Here is a 22511-nt window from a genome sequence, read left to right on the forward strand (position 1 = left end):
ATAACTTAACCTAATTATAATTGAAGTAATAACCCATTAAGATTTTAATTTATCATATTAAAATAATAGCTTAATAACATAATTCTTAAAAAAATATGAGCTATATATGTCTAAAAAATGATTATGAATAATATAAAATTAAAAAAAATTTAATAATTCAACTTAGCAGACTTTAACTATTATTTTTATTTCACATTCCTATATATAATTTATTTCTAATTCTATACATAAAATAAGAAATTTAATTTCATAAATATATTTTGAATAATTTTATTTAATTTTTAAATTATTTTTTATAAAAATACTTTTTTTGGCGACAAATATCGCAGCCAAAAGTAAATTATATTAATTATTTTAATTTTTAATTTATTTTTATAAAAATACTTTTAACGGTGACAGATGTAAATTATATTAATTATTTTTAAATTTTAAATTTTTTTTAAAAATACTTTGGTGACAACAATTTGTCGCCGTCAAAGTAAATTATATTAATTATTTTTTAATTTTTAAATTATTTTCTATAAAAATGTTTTTGGTGGCGATAAATGTTGCCACTAAAAGTAAATTATATTAATTATTTTTAATTTTTAATTTATTTTTTATAAAAATAATTTTGGCGGCGACATACTTTTGGCGGTAACTTTAATTTGTCGCCGCTAAAAATATAGTTTTGGTGACAATTTTTAACGATGACTTTTAACTTTCACACTTTTGGTGGCGACTTTCATTTGTTGCCATTAAAAGCGGTGACTTTGATTTGTCATCGTTAAAAATTATCTTTAAAAATTATATTTTTTTGTAGTGACTTTCATTCCCAGCTGCGTTTCTCACAATCACTGCGTCTTGAGGGATGATAAACATGCCCACCCATTCAAACCCGCCCGCACTAATGCGTGTAAAATAGGGAAAACCCATAAGCATTTTTATTCATGTCAAGTTGCGTCTTCTACTTTCCATCGCTTCTTTTGGCAACAAATAAAAAAAAGTTGCGTCTCCCAACACACCCCAATGACGTGAACTCATGGAAGACCATTTTGTCAAGTATTATTACAAGTCTTCGCGCGCGGTCAGTCAGAGACGAAAGCGACTGAAGGAGCCATGATCACTTTCCAGTCAAGTTTGCTTGGTAGATCAACATTGTTACTTGAGAAATTTAGCCCTACTCATCTCTTGTGCTTCGTTTCCACCATGAAGCTCTCTTCTCCTAAAGAGGTAATTCTGGTGAATATTCCAGTACTATTCCTTCTCTTTGTACTTCATTCTTCTGGTCACTCCCTTGATAGAATATCCCCAAACCAACCTCTCAAGGATGGCGATGTCTTGCTCTCTGATGGCGGAACCTTCGCCCTCGGCTTCTTTTACCCCAAACAACAATTCAAGAAAGCGCTTTGTTGGCGTATGGTTTAATAGAGTCTCCAAACAAACCCTTGTGTGGGTAGCTAACAGAGAGAATCCTCTTAACGATACTTGGTGGTGTTTTGTTGATTAATAAAAATGGGAACATTGTTCTCGTTCACAACGAAACGAATGTGAATGGACACCCCATTTGGTCTTCCAACATTTCGAGCACATTCTTTGGTGACACCTTTGCTAAGCTTCAAGACACGGGAAACTTTGTTTTAACCAGAAATGGAGGAGAACAGGAGGTTCAGTGGCAAAGCTTTGATTATCCCCATGATGCTCATATTTCGGTCATGAAACTTGCGGTGGATCGGAAAACTGGCTTCAATTGGGTTTATACATCATGGAAATCCCCAGATGACCCTGGGTTGGGGAACGTGAGTCTTATAATGGACCCAACAGGCTATCCTCAGGCGTTCATGTACATAAATGGAGCTCCATTTTGGCGAGGCGGGTCTTGGACTGGTCAAAGATTGAGTGGCATACCAGAAATGACAACCAACTTCATCTTCAACATCAGCTTTGTTGACAATGGAAGTGAAGTTTCCTTCACTTACTCAGTCATGGACCCTTCAATCTACATAAGAACGGTGGTGAACCATACAGGCCATGTGACCCGATCTATTTGGCAAGCTAAGGAAAACAAATGGCTCCAAATTTGGTTCACGCCAAGAGAGGATTGTGACAAATATCGTTGGTGCGGGTCAAATTGTAATTGTGATCCATATAATACATACACATTTGAATGTGTGTGCTTGCCCGGATTTGAACCCACCGTTAGAGTGGAGTATTAGAAACGGGTCGAGTGGGTGTGTGAGGAAAAAGAATGTGTCCACGTGCCAACGTGGGGAGGGATTTGTGAAGGTGTCACATGTGAAGGTGCCTGATACATCAAAGGCACGTGTAGATAAGAGTGAGAGTATGGATTTGAAAGGGTGTCGTGAGAAATGCCCAAGGGATTGTTCGTGTATGGCATACACGAGCGTAAATGAGGTCACACAAACTGGGTGCTTGACATGGCACACTGACATGGAAGATATTAGGACTTTCAATGGTGTGGGACAACATCTGTACGTGCGCGTTGACGCAGATGAACTAGGTACATGCTATATTCCTTCCCCCCCCCCCCAAAAAAAACTTCTTTTTGTTTTTTCTAATCAATCATCATCGTTAATATTAATCATTTTTTACACTTATAAGATTATAGTTAAAATACAGATATTAGATTATAGTTAAAATACACGCACACTATTAAAATTTTAAATTTTCTTTCAAGGATAGTTCTTCCCTGTTCACATGCCATACCACTTTAATATTAACCATAGAGGCCATACGAGAAGGAAAATAGGCCCTATTTGCTTTGTATGTATACAAGACTTCTCAGTTAAGGTGTGTTTTTATAATTGGCCAATGCCACCTACCATCTTGAATAATAGCATTGATCTTGTCAAATCTATTGAGGGCAAGATTAAAAATAGTTTTTATTTAATATTCATTATAATAATGTATTTAAAAAAACTCCTAAAATTAAAAATACAAACACACAATGAAAAAAAATCAAAGAAATATCAAAATATCAAAAAATTGAATATATAACTTTTTAAATACTATACAATAAACGTTCTTTTTCTAGTATCTGTATATAATATGTATCTTTTATTTTGGGATCATATTATTTATTTTTAATCAATAAAAAGGATATATATATATATATATGATATTTTGCTAATATATATTTTTGCTAATATATATATATATATATAACACTATATATTATCCAAGAAAATATATAGGGATTTTTAATTGTTTTATGTTTGAGGTTTATATAAGTTGAAGCAGTTGCCTTCTTCGATTCATCCTTATTGGGATTTCTCTTCCATTTCCAAGATTCCTCTTCCTCCAAACCAATGTTTTAAAAGCCGGATCAGACATTGAACTGAAAAATTCAACGGTTCTCAATTTTTATGGTCTAACATATTAGACTAGCAATTAGATCGGTGATGTAATAATTAAATAAAAATAATATTAAATATATATATAGAATAAATATAAGAAAAAAATCTATATTGTGTTAATAAAATGACATAACATGACCATAAATTAATAGTATTATAAATTATAATTTTATAATTTTTCAAATATATGTGGATCTTGATTAAGTTAGATATAAGTAGACTTAAAAATATATGCATTTACACCTATAACTATTAACATCTTTATAAAAAAAAAGGGTCTCAAATTATACTTTATATATGTGAATTATTCAAAAATAAAATTGGCTTTTCATAGAATCTAATTTTTGAATTTTTTTATTTTTCTTACATTTTTAAGCTTTTTTCAATATTATGTTTAAAATTGTTCAGTTTTCCAAAAATCGCTCCGGTTTTTATTTCAACTTCAATTTATAGCTTAATAGCAACTCAATTCTAATCTAGTTGATGGTCCAACCAATCTAACCATCTAGTTTGGTCCATTTTTAAAACAATGCTCCAACCTATGTTTGGCATTTTCACTTTCATAATTTTTCTAAAACTATTGTACTAAACAAAGGGTCAAATTTAAGGATTCGGGATGGTTAGAAGTGTTTAGAGGCGTGAGGTTTGGTCGAAAATGAAATCTTGAACAAACTAATTGATATGGAATTAGTGGAAATGGAAGATGAAATCACACAACTAAAAAAAAAAAGCTTTTTCAAAGCATTTATTTTTGGTCTGCACAGCGCTTTCATATATATGGGAGCACTTTAAAAGCTCTCCTGAAAGGGAGGCCTATAAGAGTGCTTTTGGAACAAGTACTATTGTAGGTTTCTTCATGATTACTTCCTTGGAAGCCTATAGGAGCACTTCTATGTGGAAAGCTCTCTCATAGCTATTGTTATTTAAAAAAATATTTTTTTTACATTTCCTCCTACAACTCATTTACAAATGACTAATATCCAACAACATCAAAAACCAATCTAGCAAAAATTCAACAGTATTGCAAAGCATGTAATACATGTATTCAACTAAAGAACCTGCAAAACAAACTTACATTATTGTTCTAACTTATCTACTCTATCAAATCAAACTTTTGGTATTTTTTTAAGACTAGGAGTTGCCTCTCACAAAATACCAATTACATGTTTTGACCCATCCTCAATTACATCTTCAATTCATCCATAGTAAAATGCAAAGACCTTGTTCTAGCAAAATACTAAAAGAGAAAACAACATATAATATAATCAATAATAGGGTTAAAGGGCAAAAATGCCTTGACATATTTTCATAAGTGGTGCCTGGTATCCTAAGGTTTTTGCTAGAATAATATTACCCCTGAACTTTTAAAAAGGGTGCAATATCACCCTATCTTTAACCCTAACTAATGTTGATCATTAAATGTTCCACCTATGGCAAGAGAGGAAAAATTCTAAATACTTTCAGCATAATTGAATTAGTTCATCACTATGTGCTTAAAAGCCAAACACAAAATACATTGTGTGCTTACAACTTTCTCACCTATGGACCCCACATAAGCATAAATAATAAATTGATAGGAAATTAACATGGAAATATTTAATAGCCTATCAATACTCCTTCCTTAACAACATTCTTTCTTTAGATACTGGCACCCAAGAGAGGAATGAATTGGGTAACACTAAATTTTTCTACAAAAACTTAATGAAGAGGAAGATAGAAGCAAGGATAGAAAAAATTAGACACAAGAAATTTAGCCTAGTTCAGCCTAAAACTTGGCCTACGTTCAGTCCTTAAGATCACCCTTGAGATTTTTAACTAATCTCATAAGTTTTAATGGGTGCTTGCAACTACAGTACAACTCTCAAGACTTAACTTGTCTTAATTCAACAACAAACCTTGTTATAACTTGCAAGTTGTTACATAACACTTGAAAAATACCTTTTCAAGATTTCAGCTAAAGTAAAAAACTCTCAAAGAAGAAAGAGTAGATTGATCACAGTTGAAAGCTTATAAACTTATGAGAGCTTTTTAAAAACTTTATCAAGTATGATAAATGGATGCAAGACATTAATGTACAGTTTAAAGCTTTTTAGAATGCTCAAAAGATTAATAGTTCACTCAAAGATTAAGATTCTTGTTTTAGATTTGAATTATATCACACATATAGTTTTGGTAGTTAATAGACCATTGGAACAATGTTTGTAGTTATTGGTGACATTCCTTGCATAGAATTAGATGATTCACGCGTGAAATGGAGCTAGCCAAGTTTTAGACATGCATATATGACAATTCAAGCATGAACACTAGGGTGACTCATGTGTGTTTTCAAGGAAAAGAATATGCAAACCATGCTGTATGACAGAACAAGTGTGTGACCCTCAGGTTCTCACTTGTGAATTAGTTGGCAAAAAGCCACAGCTAATTTTGTATTATGAGTCACACATGGAACCATCATACTACCATGCATGGAATAGCTAGTTACAAAACTCAGTCCATTGAGAAGAAAAATCATGTGTGGAACACTTTATCACACGTGTGAAATGGCTAGTAATAAAACTAAGCCATTTTGTGACACATCAAATACCTAGAGATGAATTCAATCACATCTCACTTCATTCCATGCCACCACTACTGCTTCTTCATGTCTTAGTACATCTTAGTGGCACCATGGTGGATTGTTAGCTTACTCATGTGGGCTTCTAATAGAATGGTCTCTCTAATTTCTTTGTCATTTGGAACATGCATTTGGTCATGATACAACACAAAACCATCATTGTTGAATCCAAAAGCCACCGTCCGATTCTCCTCAATGTCTTCCTGAATCTCTAACAAGTACTAATTTTTCAACTAGGCTTTTCTCAACTCTTTTCAAAATTCACTTGTGATTACCATGACATTCAAGTTGTATGATGTAAAATTAGGGACATTCTTGTGCTTATTAGAGAAATCCTCTAGCATTTTTGCTCGTGCATTATCATGTATGCTACATATAGCATTTTTTGACTCAATGCATTAGCTACTACATTAGCCTTCCTTGGATGGTACTTCAACTCAAAATTTTAGTCTTTTAGGAACTCCATCCATCTCCGCTATCTCATATTCAGCTCTTTCTGGTCAACTAGATACTTGAGACTCTTATGGTCATTGTAAACCTTAAACTGCACACCATACAGATAATGTCTCCATATTTTAAGCGTAAACAACACTGCCGCAAGCTTAAGATCATGGTAGGATAGTTCTCCTCGTGTGATCTTAACTACCTTGAAGCATACACCACAACTCTATCATCTTGCATTAGTACACACCCAAGACCTTTAAGCGAAGCATATACATATACCACAAATGGCCATTTTAGGTCAGGGATAGTCAACAGAGGTGCAATTGTCAACCTTTCCTTCAACCCTTAAAAAACCTCTTTACACTTGTTAGTCTATAAGAAAGGTTATCTTTCTTAGTCAGTTTGGTCAAAGCAGAGGCAATTGAGAAAATCCTTGAAAAATCTCCTGTAGTACCCTACTAGACCCAAGAAGCTTTGAATCTCTATCATAAAGGTTGGTCTTTCCCATTGTAGTACCGCATCAACCTTGTGAGGATCAATTGCAATACCATTAGCTGACACTACGTGACCTATAAACTTCACCTCACGCAACTAGAACTCACATTTGCTCAATTTCGCGTAAAGCTTCTTCTCTTTTAGGATTTGTAACACAATCCTTAAAATGCTTAAATGTTCCTCCTTATCAACTGAATAGATTAGAACGTCATCTATAAAGATCATCATAAACTTGTCCAAGTAAGGTCTAAAGATTCGGTTCATGTAATTCATAAAGATTGCTAGCGCATTGGTCAGTCTGAAGGGCATAACTAGAAACTCATAGTGCCTATATCTAGTTTTGAAAATAGTCTTCAGCACATCATCTATTTTCACTCTTAACTAGTGATAGATGGATCTCAAGTCGATCTTAGAGAACACTGCTGGTTAAGCCAACTGATCTAATAAGTCATTAATTCAGGGTAACGGATACTTATTCTTGATTGTTACCTTATTCAGTTGTCAATAGTCTATACATAATCTCATGCCACCATCTTTCTTCTTGAAAAACTAAATAGGCGAACCCTAAGGTGAAACACTCGATCTAAACAGCCCCTTCTTTAACAACTCCTCTAATTGCTTCTTAAGCTCATTTAGCTTTGTTAGAATCATCCAATATAGAGTCCTTAGAGATTGGCTTGGTACCAGGTACCAAGTCAATAGAGAACTCAATCTCTCTCTCCATTGGCAATCTGACACTTCATCTGTGAATGCCTCAAGAAACTCATTGACAACTCTAATCTTGTCTAATACACCGTCATACACTTTATGTACTGAGTAGAATACCATGAAGGCTTGACATCTTTCTTTCACTGATTGATCAACTTATATTGCTAATAGGAACTTGGGAGTCTCCAGAGTAGTTATAGGCACAAGTTGCATGTTTTCATCATTTACTATAGTTGTCATATACACCAGTAATGAAATTATCTTCTTGTTACAATATAAAGTTGCTCTATTGGCAAACAACCAGTACATGCCAATTATCACTTAATTCCTAACATGGGTAAATAGATCAAATCAATACTTGTGACTATTTCACCAAATTTCACTCTACTCTTAAGTAAGCTTAGCTAGTTTTCACTGAAGCACCAGCCGATGTAGACACATTCATTATAAAAGGTAATCACATGCAGACTTAACCTTTTTGCACACTTATCAGAAACAAATGAGTGAGTGGTGCCAGAATCAAATAAAGCAATAATCTTATGATTACTAAAAAGAATCATACCTTAAATGAGCCTTAGGGAAGCTTCCGCCTCCTCTCTTGTCATAGTAAATACATGACCAGGAATAGTAGACCTCTGATTGGCATTAGAAGTGTTCTATAGGCAATACTAAGTAATATGCCCAACCTTATGGCACTTGAAATAAGTCTAGCGCTTCCAATATGGTGCCTCCTACACTTGCTACACTATGAGGCTCTAATCAGTCCAGTTATAGTAGGAGTAAAATCTTGTCTCAATACTTGACTCTGCCCACCCATACTCCTAGGGGCAATACTCCTCATTGGGAACCTTTAGACTGAGAACCCCTCTGAAAGCTCTTCCTCTTATTGCCACTGCTACCCAATCCAGATGATCTAAAGCTATATCCAGATCTGTTGCCAACACCTCCAATAAGACCTGTATATATAGAGAAACATCCCTTACCATCTCTCTTCTAGCTTTCCTCAGCCTCACAACCACATCTGGCTACTATTCCCAACTTACTATACATGTCATTATAGGAGATGATATCAAAAGGTGCCAACTATTGTCGGTAATTAGGTTGCATCTTCTCAAGCAACTGCTCAGCCTTCTAATACTCATCATTATGATTTCTCAAGTGGGTCGAGTACTTAGACAACTCATTAAACTTTGAAATAAATTCTTCTTCATTTATGCTTCATTACTGCAGTCAGTGAAACTTAGCCTCTTTCTTAGCTTTGAATGAGGCAGGAAAATAATAGGAGAACAACCTCCTCTTAAACTCATTCCATATCAACTGAGAACTATCTGCCGATCTCATACTCTCCCACCACTGCTTGGTAGCATCCTCAAGCAAGAATGTAACAAGTAATACTCTTTGCTCTGATGTGCAGGTTATAATAGAAAAGATCATCTCTAAATAATCTTTCCACTTCTCAGCCGCTTTATTCTTCATCAAAGCCTCAAATGATAGAGGATTCAATCGTGTGAACTTTTTCAATGCTAAGTCAATAGCTCTCTCTTGCTCTTTTCCTCTAGGCCTCACTGGTTTAAGCCTCCTCGGTCTACTCTTTTTGTAGTTTGAGTTGGCCAAGTGCCTCCCTATCAAGTCTCACTCCACCATGACTGCCTTTAACCCTCTCTACGACCTTGCTAGACTCTTTCGGTCTCTTTTTTAGGATCTTATCGTGTTCATCTGTTCTTTGCTCAATCCTCTCCATTATACTTCTCAATTTGAGCAATATGTTCTCATTGCCCGCATAAGCCTCGATTGCTCTCTAGCTTGTCCCAAGCCTTATCCCATCTCAACATGCTCACTAGGGACAATATTCTCCTCTTGTACCAAGACTTCTCACCCTTATCTTGATACATTTGCTAGAGTGTTGTCAGAAATATTTTTTGTTTGCACCATTCTCCCTCCTAAGGATGGAAGTTATCCCATAAAAGAAAAAGAATTAGCACTAGCTTAACAGGGGAAAACAACATGTGTATAATGTTAATTGCCAACTTTCTATATGCAAATGCACAATTCATAAGCAAACACAACTCCTAATCCACAAATCCACAGTTCAGTTTTCATAACCAAAGAAACTGATACCAAGTTATAAGGTCTCCCTTACTAAAACATATTTAACTCCACAATCGAGGTAATCAAGGGATTAACCCTTAAAGGATTACCAAAGTTATAAAATTTCATAAAAGAGATGAATTTTCAAAATATATACAATAGAATCCTAAAATTAACATTTCAAATCTCAATCACACTCTTATTATGCTCAAATTAGAGTTTTAAAAATAGTGTGAAAGCTTGGAAAACAAATGGGACCCAACATTGAGTTTGAAAACTCAAAATAGCATTTTGTGCCAAAAACGTGTTATGCGTCGTGGCATATGACATATGTGTCACGGTTCATCCTTCTCTATGCCATATACTATGGCGCATTGCATGAATTTGACAACATCAGTTGCTGTCATTTGATAGCATAAGGAGTGAACTTCTGATGCATCCTAAATCTTCGCCCTATGTCCGATTAAGGTGGTTTCGGTGTCTACACGGAGCTTTCTCTTAGCTCTAGCTAATGGCACCAGTTTCACACTCAAATTCTTTTTTATAAAAAGTTAGACACCAAAACCTGTTTTTAACAGTTTCACAAAAATCTCTCAACTTTGGTGTCCCAACTCAACCACAAGTGTTAAAAGCCTACACTGACCATCTGATCACACTTAATGGACTCTAGCGGACCCATGCAACGCACCACATACAACTAAAAGCACATATATCTTAAAATCACCACTGAACCCCAATTTTCACAAAATATAAGAGGGAGGAAATTAATGCACAAAATCATTATTCTCATTTCAAATCTTTCAAAATACACATGTTTCTACTTGCACAATTATTTTAGCCCTATCCACAGTTTTACAACCAAACCTTACTAATTTATAGCACAAAATATATAAGTTGTACACTAAGCTAATGTAAGCTGTGCAAACTAATAATATATGATCCTAGTTGCAATTGTGTTAACATTTACACAAAAACAACAAAGAGAGGCATATAGAAAGGATTAATCTACAATTATAAGCCTTTGTGTGTTTTCCCGGACTTGGATTTGATGAGTTAGGCCTTGAAAATATTGAGAATTGAGAGGTAAGTATAACCTCTCAATAACCAAGTTTCACCTAACCTATACTATTTAATATCAATTGTAAATAGATGCCAATAGGCAAAAACACAACATTTTAACACATACGATAAACTTAGCTGCTGTTCACAATACTAACAACTATGTGACCAAGCCCAAAAACACTTATATTCATATTGATTTATAATGCAAATCACATAGTCTCAATAATAACAACCATGTGCCCCTAACACACTAGACCACAATACTAATAATCATATGGCTGAACTTATATGTATGATCATATGCTAACCTTATACCCTATTGTTACCTTCGATATGAAACCAATAGCTATTACATGACTACGTCCTTCACAGACTAACCCAGCTTTCTACTTGTGAGGAGCTACTTGGCCAGGGTTAACTCGCTCACTTATGTAATATGGTTTCCTTCAATATTAATAACCATGGGGTGTCGTACTCCTAATCTAGCCTCCTCATGAACCGGTGGAGATTGGTTAGGTTTGAGTCCTTTGTAGAACAAGTAGGACAATCTTGAATTAATCATGGGACAAGGGCTACTCCTGATTCTAACAATTGGTGCCAAGACAAGTTCTTGATTCCAACGATCACTGTCAATACCACGTGGGTTACAAACAACTACTCCTCTCCCTAGGCGAACTCCCGCCAATGATCATACTATGCATATTTCTCATAAAATATGCATTTCAAATAATCAATTCATGGAAAATAATCTAATATATTCACACTCACATACTCCACATTCTTAACACATTACACATCATAATTTTTCACCCACAATAACATGCTAAGATAAATTTATAATTTATAATTGGATGGCATGTAAGAGATTTTTTTTTCTAAAACCATTTCATAAGTTAAACACATTACCAAATTGCATCATTAATTTAAACCATCAAGTATATTTCACAAATACAATTAATATTCAACTATAAAAATTAGGTTTTCCTTGGTTATCTCAAACCTTCGAGAAGTCAAAGGTTTACCCCTCACATGAAACACTTCTAAAGCCTCTCTCAAGCTTGAATGGTGCCAAAATGAACCTCACTATGTTCATAACATAAGGATACCATTATTATCTCATTTTTGAGGATTTACCAATACCAATCTTCACATATCTATTTTATCAATCTTATAAATCACAACCCATTGGATTTATTAGGTTCTATTGACTCATATTATCACAAATGAATCATTAAACCACCATTAATGGTCACCAACACTTTTAACTATCTCATTAATAATAATTTTTAGACATTAAGTGCTTCACTCAACAAACTCTTGATAAAATTATCGATGAAGGTATCACAAACAACTCCTAATATATCCATTTTTTTTCAATAGAATTAGACTCATAACTCTTATGAACTGAAAATAAACTTTTCAACTTAAACCTTATCATAAATTTCCATAATGAGGGAGAGAAAGAATGAAGAAGGCATAGATTGTTTACCTTAAGTGTTTAGGAGCTTCAATCTATCACCAATATGCTCCAACAACAAGCTTTAGTAGAGCTAAAGTCAAGCTCTTCATTTTCTTCTTATCCTCTTCTCTGATTCTTCACACAGAGATGTATCTAATAAATTAGATTTTTAGTTGTGCGCTACGTCACGCGATGCCCTTCGCCACAGTGCATGGCATAGAAAGGCCATTATATTTAAATCTACCTTCATGGGTCGTAATGGATTGACCACATGCTGTGACATATGGCACAGAGGGTAAACCTTCACTTTTTATTGCTCTTTCCTTACCCAGCCGACCTGCCATCGATCTGAACCCACTTTTAAGGTTGGAATTACCATAAATTACACCAATTATACCTCTTTGGCTATATACCTCATTAACTTACTAATCAAACTCATTAGGTTAATAAATTGAGATTAAATTTTCTTAGATGTTGCAGATAGAAGACTCTTAGTCTCATCGAAAGAGGAGGTTTTCTTGTTCTTGGGAGGAAGGGTTATGTGGTGAAGGCATATAGAAAGGTGAAGGTGGTGTGATAGACTTAGTTCTGGATGTTAAAGAGGAATTAACAATGTGCACAGAACTTTCTCTAAATGTAGAGGGACTAGCTTCATCTTCTTGCCTCCTTATTTCTCTTCCTTGAGCCTTATTTATGCTAAGGTGATCCATGATGCTATCTAATTTATCATTTAGATAGAGCATCATATCATCAAGACCCTTGATATCATTCTTCAAAAGAACTATAGTTTGATCCAGCTTGCCCTCAATTCCATTTAGAATTTTATAGAGGAAAGCATTGGACATTTCACTTACAAGGGAAGGCATCTATGGTAAGGCTTAAGAGGTTGAGGCCCCAGTAGCTTCAGCTTTCTTCTTTAACTTCCTTTTCTTCCTTGTTGCTACCACATTAACAAGCTCATCTTCTCTTCTTGGGACAAATTCATTTCTAATGAGTTTGAATTTCATCTTGAAGAGAGACGTGTCCTTAAACTCTTTAGGTTCTATAGCAACTCCTTTTATGTGATCTACTTTGAAGCACCTTATAATTGCTAAGATGACATTAAGGAAATAGAGATTTCTGTCCTTCTTCCTCTCTTTCTTCTTCTTTGAGTCCATTTTAAACACATAGAGCATCTTTGTCAATATGTACTGACACATATTGATCTTCCATTTCTTTATTAGCCTTGTCAATATCTTAGCTTCAAATTAGTTACATGTGTTGAAAGTAGTCTTTTTGTTGACAAAGAATTTCCCCACAATATATGCTAACATCTAATGCTTGAAAGGAAAATTTTTTAGTTTGAAGAAGAATCCTAGTTTGAGCACTTCCTTAAGCACATCTTCAGTCATCATTATCATTTTATACTTCTCCTTTATATAATGAAACCTTGGAGCATTCTTCTGAGTTACTCTGTAAAACTCTTACAGTTCCAAGGCTCTTGCTTCAATTCCTAGTATATAAGCCATGCTCTTAGCAGTGAAGAATATGGGACATCCTCGTAATTAAGATTTGTAGGTCTCTTTACTCCTATCCCACCCAAAGCTTGTGTAGAAGGCTTTGATCACTTTTGGTGAGTAACTAATGTTGAGCTCCAGTAGTTCCTTTGTAATCTTTCAAGTATCCATCTATATCAAAATTGTGAGCTTTGATAAAAAAATCATATTTGATAAAATGTCTAGCAACTATTGCTCTAGATGAGAAGTACTAGTTGTATCAAGTCTAATGTTCATAATTGATCAACTTCCCTTCTCTAATGCTTGCCTCAGAAATGCCACTAAGAGGCACATTGCTGCTATCCTTGACAATTCTCTATACAACTTGTTTAATTCATCTTCTAAATGACTTGAAGAAGCAAGGTTTGATGTGGTCACAAGCTCCCTTATGATCCTTGGAGTTCTTCTCCTCTTAGATGATTAGGCTAGTAATTTACTACCTTCTTGAATCAAGACTTCAGTGAATTTTCACTTCTTGGTCACCTTAGAGCTTGGTTTCTTTCTAGTGTCTTTAGTATGAGCTATCTCAGAATAATTGGAGAGAAAGATTAAGTTGAAGATCAAGAAGAGTTTGGATGACTCTAAGATGTGAAATAGTATTTAAGAAGGATTAGTAATAGAATTTGAACACTATAATGGCTAGAGAAAGATCAGGAGGTAATTAAGAAATATTGAGAGTGTAACGGTCAGATTTTAGAATGTTAGAGCATACGTGAAATAGAGGATCTAACATGAGAGGTGTATATAGCCATGAGCCAATCATGCATGGTGAAGGGGGTACTTCACGCGTGATTTGTCAATTTATCAGCTTATGTGGATGTTTCACGCTTATGACATAGCACGTTTCACGTGTGATTTGTCCATATAGTACAAACTCAGAATTTGACATTTGGGCTCCAACTGATTCACGCATGATCACTTTTAAGTCTCACATGTGATATATTCAAGATAAAGAATAAGGCTCTTAGAAGCACATTCCACATAAGGTAAGCTTCAACCTTCACGCTTGATTTGTCATGACTTAGAGACACACCTCTCTTTAAGACGATTCATGCTTGAGGCACATGTATACCCACACGTGATTTGTCATGAATTAAGGAAGGTAGCTCTTTGTTTGACATTTCATGCAAGAAACCAGTTAGGTCTCATGCTTAATTTGTCATGCCTCATAAAAGCCACAACATAATAAGGCATTTCACATGTGATTTAGCATGCAATCACGCTTGAAATGTCCTAAACATAGAAAAATAGCTCTCTTAATAGATAATATTTGATCTTCTGACTTTCTCTTTGAGAATCATCCTAGATCAATCCAGAAAGCCAAGATTCCTTAAGAGAACCTTGCAAAAAAAATTTATAAACACTCCAAAGCTTAAGTTAGTAAAAGATTCAGATATAATAAGATGAAACTATAAAACTTATCACAGCTCATTGAGATTTACCATTTCTAATTCTCTTCTAATAAATGTAAATTGTTCTTCAGCCAGAGGTTTAGTGAATATATCAGCTAATTGCTTAATGATTGGAACAAACTCTAGCACAATATCCTTCTTTTGCACATGATCTCTTAGAAAATGATGCTTTATATGAATGTGCTTAGTTCTTAAGTGTTAGATAAGATTCTTTGTCAGATTTATAATACTTGTGTTGCCACATCTGATTTGAATTTCCTTGAGAAAAACTCCAAAATCTTCCAATTACTATTTTAGCTATAATATTTTTACACAACAGCTTCCAACAGCCAAATACTTAGCTTCACACAAAGATAAGGACACACTATTTTGTTTCTTGCTAAACCATGAAATGAGTGAGATGAAACTCTCTTAGGTCTAATTGAAATCTTACACATATACAGACACTGAACATTATGTCAAGTTTGCCAGCAGTAAGTTACAGCAAGGATCCAATCATTTGCCTTAATCTAGATTGATCCACCTTCTTCCCTTTTTCATCCTTGTCTATTTGATTGAAGCACTCGTAGGGATATTACTTGTATTAAAATTCTCAAACCCAAACTTCTTCAATGGCTCATGAGTGTATTTGGTTTGGCTTATGAAGATTTCTCATTTTTTTGATTAATAATCTAAGGAAGAAATTCAGCTCCCTCATTATATACATCTCAAATTCAACTTGTATAATCTTAGCAAATTTCTTACCAAGAAGTTCGTTAGTAGTTCTAAAAATAATATCATTAACATATATTTGAACTATTAAAATATCACTTCCTTCAATTTGGAAGAATAAAGTTTTATCCACCATTCCTCTTTTGAAGTTGTTACTAAGAAAGAAAGTACTTAACCTATCATACCAAGCTCTTAGGGCTTGTTTAAGTCCATATAAGGCCTTTGTCAACTTGTGAACATGATTTGGTATTGATGGATCTTCAAACCTTAGAGGCTATTCTACATAAACTTTATTGATTATTCCATTCAAGAAAGCACTCCTAACATCCATTTGATAAAGTTTAAAATCTTTAATGTAAGCAAAAGTAAGTAAAAGCCTAATAGCCTCCAGTCTAGCAACAAGAGCAAAGGTTTCATCATAATTAATACCTTCTTCTTGATTATAACTTTTAGCCACTAGTTGGCTTTATTTTTACAACAATACCAGTTTCATCAAGTTTATTTCTGAAGACCTATTTCGTTCCAATTACATGATGATTATTAGTTCTAGGCACTAAGTCATAAACTTGATTTCTCTCAAACTGGTTTAACTCTTCTTGCATTACTATAAGCCAATATTTATTAGATAAGGCTTCTTTTATGTAAGAAGGTTCAATGTTACAAAGATATGCACTGAAATAGCATACTTCTCTAAGTAAACCTCTAATTCTGACTTTATCACCAACTTCTCTTATAACTTGATCAATAGGATGAGACTTACTATATCGTTGACTTTTTAGAAGATCATTTGTCTACCTATTTTGATTATCAATCATGGTATCATTATTAGTTTGATTTTCCTCTTTTTCATTCAGTGAGAGACTTTTAGGAGGAAGATTTATGGTTCTTTCTTCTTTGTTCTCATTTGATAAGGATTCATCAAATCTAACATGAATTGACTCTTCAACAATTAAAGTTCTTCTGTTAAAGATTTTAAAAGCTTTGCTTCTATTAAAATAACCTAAAAACAAAGCTTCATCACTTTTAGAGTCAAACTTATCTAAATTATCTTTACCATTATTGAGTACAAAACATTTATAGTTAAAAAACATGCAAATGTGAGATATTAGGCTTCCTTCCTTTATAGAGCTCATAGGGTATTTTGTTTAGAATGGGTTGCACATAAGCTGTATTTGTGATATGGCAAGCTATGCTCATAGCATCTGTATAGAAGTATTTTGGCAGCTTCTTTTCATTCAGCATAACTCTTACCATCTCCTCCAATGTTCTATTCTTTATCTCTACTACTCTCTTTTTCTAAGAAGTTCTTAGTCTAAGAATTCATGATTTATTCCCTATTCTTCACAAAACTCAAGGAAGTTGAAATCGTCAAATTATCTACTATGGTCACTTCTAATCTTCATAATTCTCAAACTCTTTTCATTTTGAACTTTAGCTACAAATACCATAAAAAATTAAAAGTTTGATCCTTTTGAAACATGAAGATAGTCTATGTGAATCTAGAATAATTATCAACAATAACAAAAGTGTAAAGATTACCCCCTAGACTTTTTACCCTTGAAGGATCAATTAAGTTCATATGAAGAAGCTTAAGAGGTCTTGAGGTGGATACCACATTTTTACTGTGGAATGTTACCTTGACTTGCTTGCTCTCAATGCAAGCATCACACAACTTGTTAGCTTCAAACTTAATTTTTGGTAGCCCGATGACAAGATCCTTCTTAACAAACTTATCTAGTTACTTCATATTCACATGAGCTAATCTTTTGTGCCACAGCTAACTTTCATCATTTTCTAATATCAGGCACTTTGTGTTTAGTGAGTCATCATCACAAATGTTGATGGAATACACATTCTAAACTCTTTTCCCTTCTAGGATGATTTTTCTTGTTTTCTCATCTTTCATAATGCAACGCATAGCATTAAATATAACCTCATAACTTTTGTCACATAATTGACTTATACTTAAAAGGTTATGTCCTAAACCATCAACAAGATAAACATTATCTATGCATGGAGAGTTGAAAGAAATCTTACCAACCTTACCTATATCGAGAATTCTACCTTTCTCATTGTTTTCAAAAGTAATAGTCCTACCATCTTTAGTTTCTACCATGTAAAGGAACATTAAGCTATCACCAGTCATGTGTTTGGAGCAGCCACTATCTAGATATCACTTTTCATGTGTGACTCTCCTTGATACCTACACAAATGTCAGGTTTTCTTAAGTACCCAAATCTGTTTAGGTCCCAATGGGTTAGTAGACCCCTTTGGAACCCATTTTATATTTTCACTCAACCCTTGCTTCCTATGAATACATGACTTAGCTATGTGTCCTTTATTATTACAATAAGAACAAGTGCTTAAGCGATCAATAACCACCTAAATAGTATCTTTACCATTAAACATTGGGAGTTTTTCAATAAAATCCATGGTAAATGTTTTGCCATACCCCCTCAGGAACTAGAAGTGGTTGAAGTAGACCAAGGTATGCAATGGTCTCATACTTATGATAAAGGCAAGTCTCACATTGTCTCAAGTAGTATTTGACATCATTAACAAAACCTTTCTAATAAAAGAGTGCTTTAATTCTGTGACAAGTAGTCCTCACCCCCGAATAACCTCCTTGTGGATTGCTATACAGTTATTGGATGATTAAATGTTTCAGATTGTGTTGATTAGGCCCTATAACTAACATTTTTTTCCTAGACAGCATATCTTAATGCCAATAATATTTAGGATGTGAAGAAAGATTTGACTACAAATCTATAATCAGACTACGTAATGTAGGATCAATATGCCACTAAGCTCTTACCTTATCCCACAACTCAGTTAATACTGAGGAAACTGTCATATGTAATAGCTCCCTATGTGAAGCCCAATAAAGAGCATTTGTAGCTATATTATCTTGACCACTACGGTACTTAATGATATATTGCAAGCCTATGAACTTAGTAATCCACATATATTGTGAAGGGGTTAATAAACGTTGCTCTAGCAAGAACTTCAAGCTCCTTTGGTTAGTCAAGATTGTGAATGGTAACATTGATAAGTATTAGTGCCATTTGGAGACAACATGCACAATGGCAAGTAGTTCTTTGTCATAAATTGATAAAACTTGATTCCTTAAAGATAGCACTTTATTAATAAATGCACAAGATAGTTAGCTTGAGAAAGGACAGCTCTAATGCCAATGTTAGAAGCATCCATTTCAATAGTAAAAGGGTGGCTCAAGTCTAGTAAAGCTAGCATAGGTATAGACACTAAAGCTTGTTTTAATGTTTGGAAGGTTGATTTAGATTTCAGTGACCATTGAAAACTGTCTTTCTTATAGAGGTCTATCAGTGGCCTCGCTAAAATGCTATATTGATGTATAAAACATCTATAATACTAGACAAGCCAAGAAAAACCCTAAGCCCTTTGACATTACTTAGGGTTGGCCATGCCTTCACTACTTGCAACTTAGAAAAGTCAGCGACAACCTTTCCGTAAAAAATCACAACCTAAGTACTCAATTTTATCAATAGTAAAGGCACACTTAGACCTTTTCACAAAGAACTGATACTTCTGTAGGATCTCAAACATAGAACAAAGGTAAACCACATGACCCTACAAATCTAGACTAGACACCAAAATATCATCAAAGAGAACAAGTAAATATTTACTTAGAAGCCCTTTAAAAATAGAGTTCATGATAGCTTGAAATGTTGATGGTGTGTTAAGGAGGCCAAATGGCATTACTAAATACTCATAATGCCCCGTATGTTCCTGAAATGCATCTTATGGACATCTTCTACTTTTATAAGAATCTGGTAGTAATTAGAGTGAAGCTTAAGCTTTGAAAAAATACGAGTAATGGCTAATTCATTCAATAAATCCTCTATAAGAGGAATGGGAAAACTATCCTAAACTATGGCATTATTCAGTGCTCTATAGTCCACACATATGCGTCAACTGCCATCCTTCTTTTTAACCAGAACTACTGGAGATGCAAAAGGGGAGGCACTATGTTGTATGATGCCTTGATCAAGCATGTCACAAATCATCTACTCAATCACATCCTTTTATACGGGTACCTATATGGCCGTGCTTAATGGAGTTCATCCCTTCTTTGAGCTCAATTCGATGGTTATGACCATCATGTTTTAGAGGAAGTGAAGTTGGTTCTTGAAATAGAGCATTGTAAGAAGTAAGTAGCATATTGATAAAGTCAGGTAATGACATCACAATGAACATTGAAATATTATGACAGCTACATTGAGTCGAGTAAGGAATCACTTGAACACTTATACATAAGAATCTGTATGTAACAACTTAAGCATTTTTCCTTTGTCATGACTCTATTTTTCAGAGATACAACAGCTGTTAGTTTAATGGATATACCATGCCATAAAAATTCCATATTAAGCTGCTTTTAATCAAGCTAAATCATACCTAACCCCTGTAAACACTACAAACCAAGAACCATGTCACACCTAGCTAACATCAATCTCAAATATAACCACATATGTAAGCCAATGAAGGTCGCAACATCATTCAATACCTAGTAAACTTGAACCCCTAACAACAGACACATTTAGGGGTGGTATGGGTTCAATCGCAACACCCACATCCTATGCAATTCTCAAGTGAAGAAAGTTATGAGTACTACCTATATTAATTAACACACGTATGATACACTGTCCAACTCGACCAACTACTTATAAGGTAATAAATTTGATGTCCCATATATAGAATTCAATGAGATTATAGGAGCTGTAAGGTCAGCTCCAGTTGCAGCCTTCGTCGATAACACATCTGAATCATTGTCGAGAAGTTGCACCCCCTATGACTAACTATCATTAGATTCATCAACTAATTCCATGACAAAAATTTTAGAGCTATGTTTTTGTCTACAATCGTGCCCTGAAGAATATTTTTCCTTGCAATAGTAGTATAAATTCTTCATATGACATTCTTTAAGTTCCTTAGATGTGAACTTCTGTTTAAAAGATAGAGTGGATCGTCCCCTTAACTTAATATTGTTCGGCAATAAGGATGTATGATGAATAGAGGAAAAACCTCTTCGATAATCTATCAACTCATTCTTTACCTTACTCTTATCCTTAAGGGGAAATATTAGTGCTTTCATAGGGGGAGGGGTGGGCAATAACCCTTTAAAAGAACAATGTGAGAACTTATTCAATTGATGAATGAGCATCTGACCTTGTAAAGAGTCAAAATAGGATTCCTATAGACAAGCCAACTTAAAAGCTTCAAGTAGAGTTTGTGGGTACAACAACTTAACTCTTGATGCTAAATCCAGTTGTAAACTGCCAATAAAACAACCTATCTTACATCCCTTGGGAAAATCCAATTTACATATCAACTTATTAAACTCCATTTGATAGTTAGCTTGTTGACCATGTTGACGAAGGTGCATAAGCTCCTCTATAGGGTCCTCATTGAGAGTTCCATAACAAACCTTGATAGCCTTTACAAACCTTAGCCATAGTACTATCTCATTTAAGCTTCTTTCAAAATTCTTGTACCATTTATACACAGCATCATTTAGAGTGATACTTGCAATCATCATTTTTTAGTTGTCTAGTATACCATCAAGTAAAAAGAAGTGCTCACACTTAGCTAATCACGCCTTAACATCATCTAAAGAGAACGCAAGAAAATCAAGCTTCGTGTACCGAGTAGGTAGATGATTTCAATGATGTGATTATCATGCCATCCTCTGTCATGAGGAACTTGTACGTCAGCCAATTGAATTGACAATTGCTATACCACATCTTGAAGTCTGTTATCTAAGTAAGCAACTCAGGTAAACCTTCTAACTGAGCTTCTAGTTGATTGAAACATATGTCCATTTCCATTCGAATATTGTCTTCAAATTCCTTTAAGGAAACCCAAATCCTCATTCCATTAACCATGGATCGTTACTACTCTAATACTAGTGTTAAATCATGTAAGATTAAGGAATATTAATAAGAGAAAGGAGGTGAAAAGAGAAGTTTAGAGAAGAAAGAGAGAAGATGAGAGAGGAAAATTTCCAAAACTTTTATCATAACTAAATTAGTTCGTCACTATGTACTTAAAAGGAAAAAACAAAATATATCACATGCTTCCAACTTCCTCACTTGTAGACCCCATAAAAGTATAAATAACAAACTGATAGAAAATTAGCAGGGAATTATTTTAATAGCCTAACTTAATCTTGAAAAATAGATGACAATGGATCGTCTTTGAGGTTTTACTCAATGGTTTGCAAGTTGTGATAGATTTTGCTTTCCACAATTTAGATGGATTTTGTGTAATCACTACTAGTCATATGTTTTAAGTAACCACTAACAAAGTACCATATGCCACATGTGGTTTTGAAGTAAATTTTATTAGTATCTCCACAAGCTATCAAGTATGAATTTACTTCCTCAACATCACTTGAGTCCTCTTCATCACTATCTCTCTATACTGATAAGAGGTAGGCTCTTATCTTCTTTTTCTCACATTTATTTCCTTTATTTTCCTTGCTCCTTCAAAAAAATAGATACTTCCATTTAATATGTCTAGGCTCTTTGCAATTGAAGCAAATAATTTATTTGATCTCCTTCTTCTGATCTTTCTTGCTATTTTTCTTAA

At 34.2% G+C, this 22511-nt stretch overlaps 1 protein-coding gene and 1 pseudogene across 1 annotated transcript in view; both read left to right on the plus strand.

The window, feature by feature from the left end:
• The first annotated feature begins 1309 nt into the window (after nt 1-1309).
• LOC129286393 (G-type lectin S-receptor-like serine/threonine-protein kinase RKS1) overlaps nt 1310-22511 on the plus strand; it is a 34168-nt gene continuing 12966 nt past the window's right edge. The window contains exons 1-2 of the mRNA XM_054922357.1: nt 1310-1396; nt 1440-2500. Coding sequence (XP_054778332.1) covers nt 1310-1396; nt 1440-2195 — 843 coding nt within the window. The 3' untranslated portion in view covers nt 2196-2500. The remainder of the gene's footprint in view (nt 1397-1439; nt 2501-22511) is intronic.
• Nucleotides 2371-22511, plus strand: part of LOC129286394 (G-type lectin S-receptor-like serine/threonine-protein kinase RKS1) — a 35350-nt pseudogene continuing 15209 nt past the window's right edge.

The sequence above is a fragment of the Prosopis cineraria genome, unplaced genomic scaffold (genome assembly GCF_029017545.1).
Source record: "Prosopis cineraria cultivar Desert tree isolate PC_DT_omini unplaced genomic scaffold, ASM2901754v1 PC11, whole genome shotgun sequence".
In the NCBI taxonomy this organism is placed as follows: domain Eukaryota; kingdom Viridiplantae; phylum Streptophyta; class Magnoliopsida; order Fabales; family Fabaceae; genus Prosopis; species Prosopis cineraria.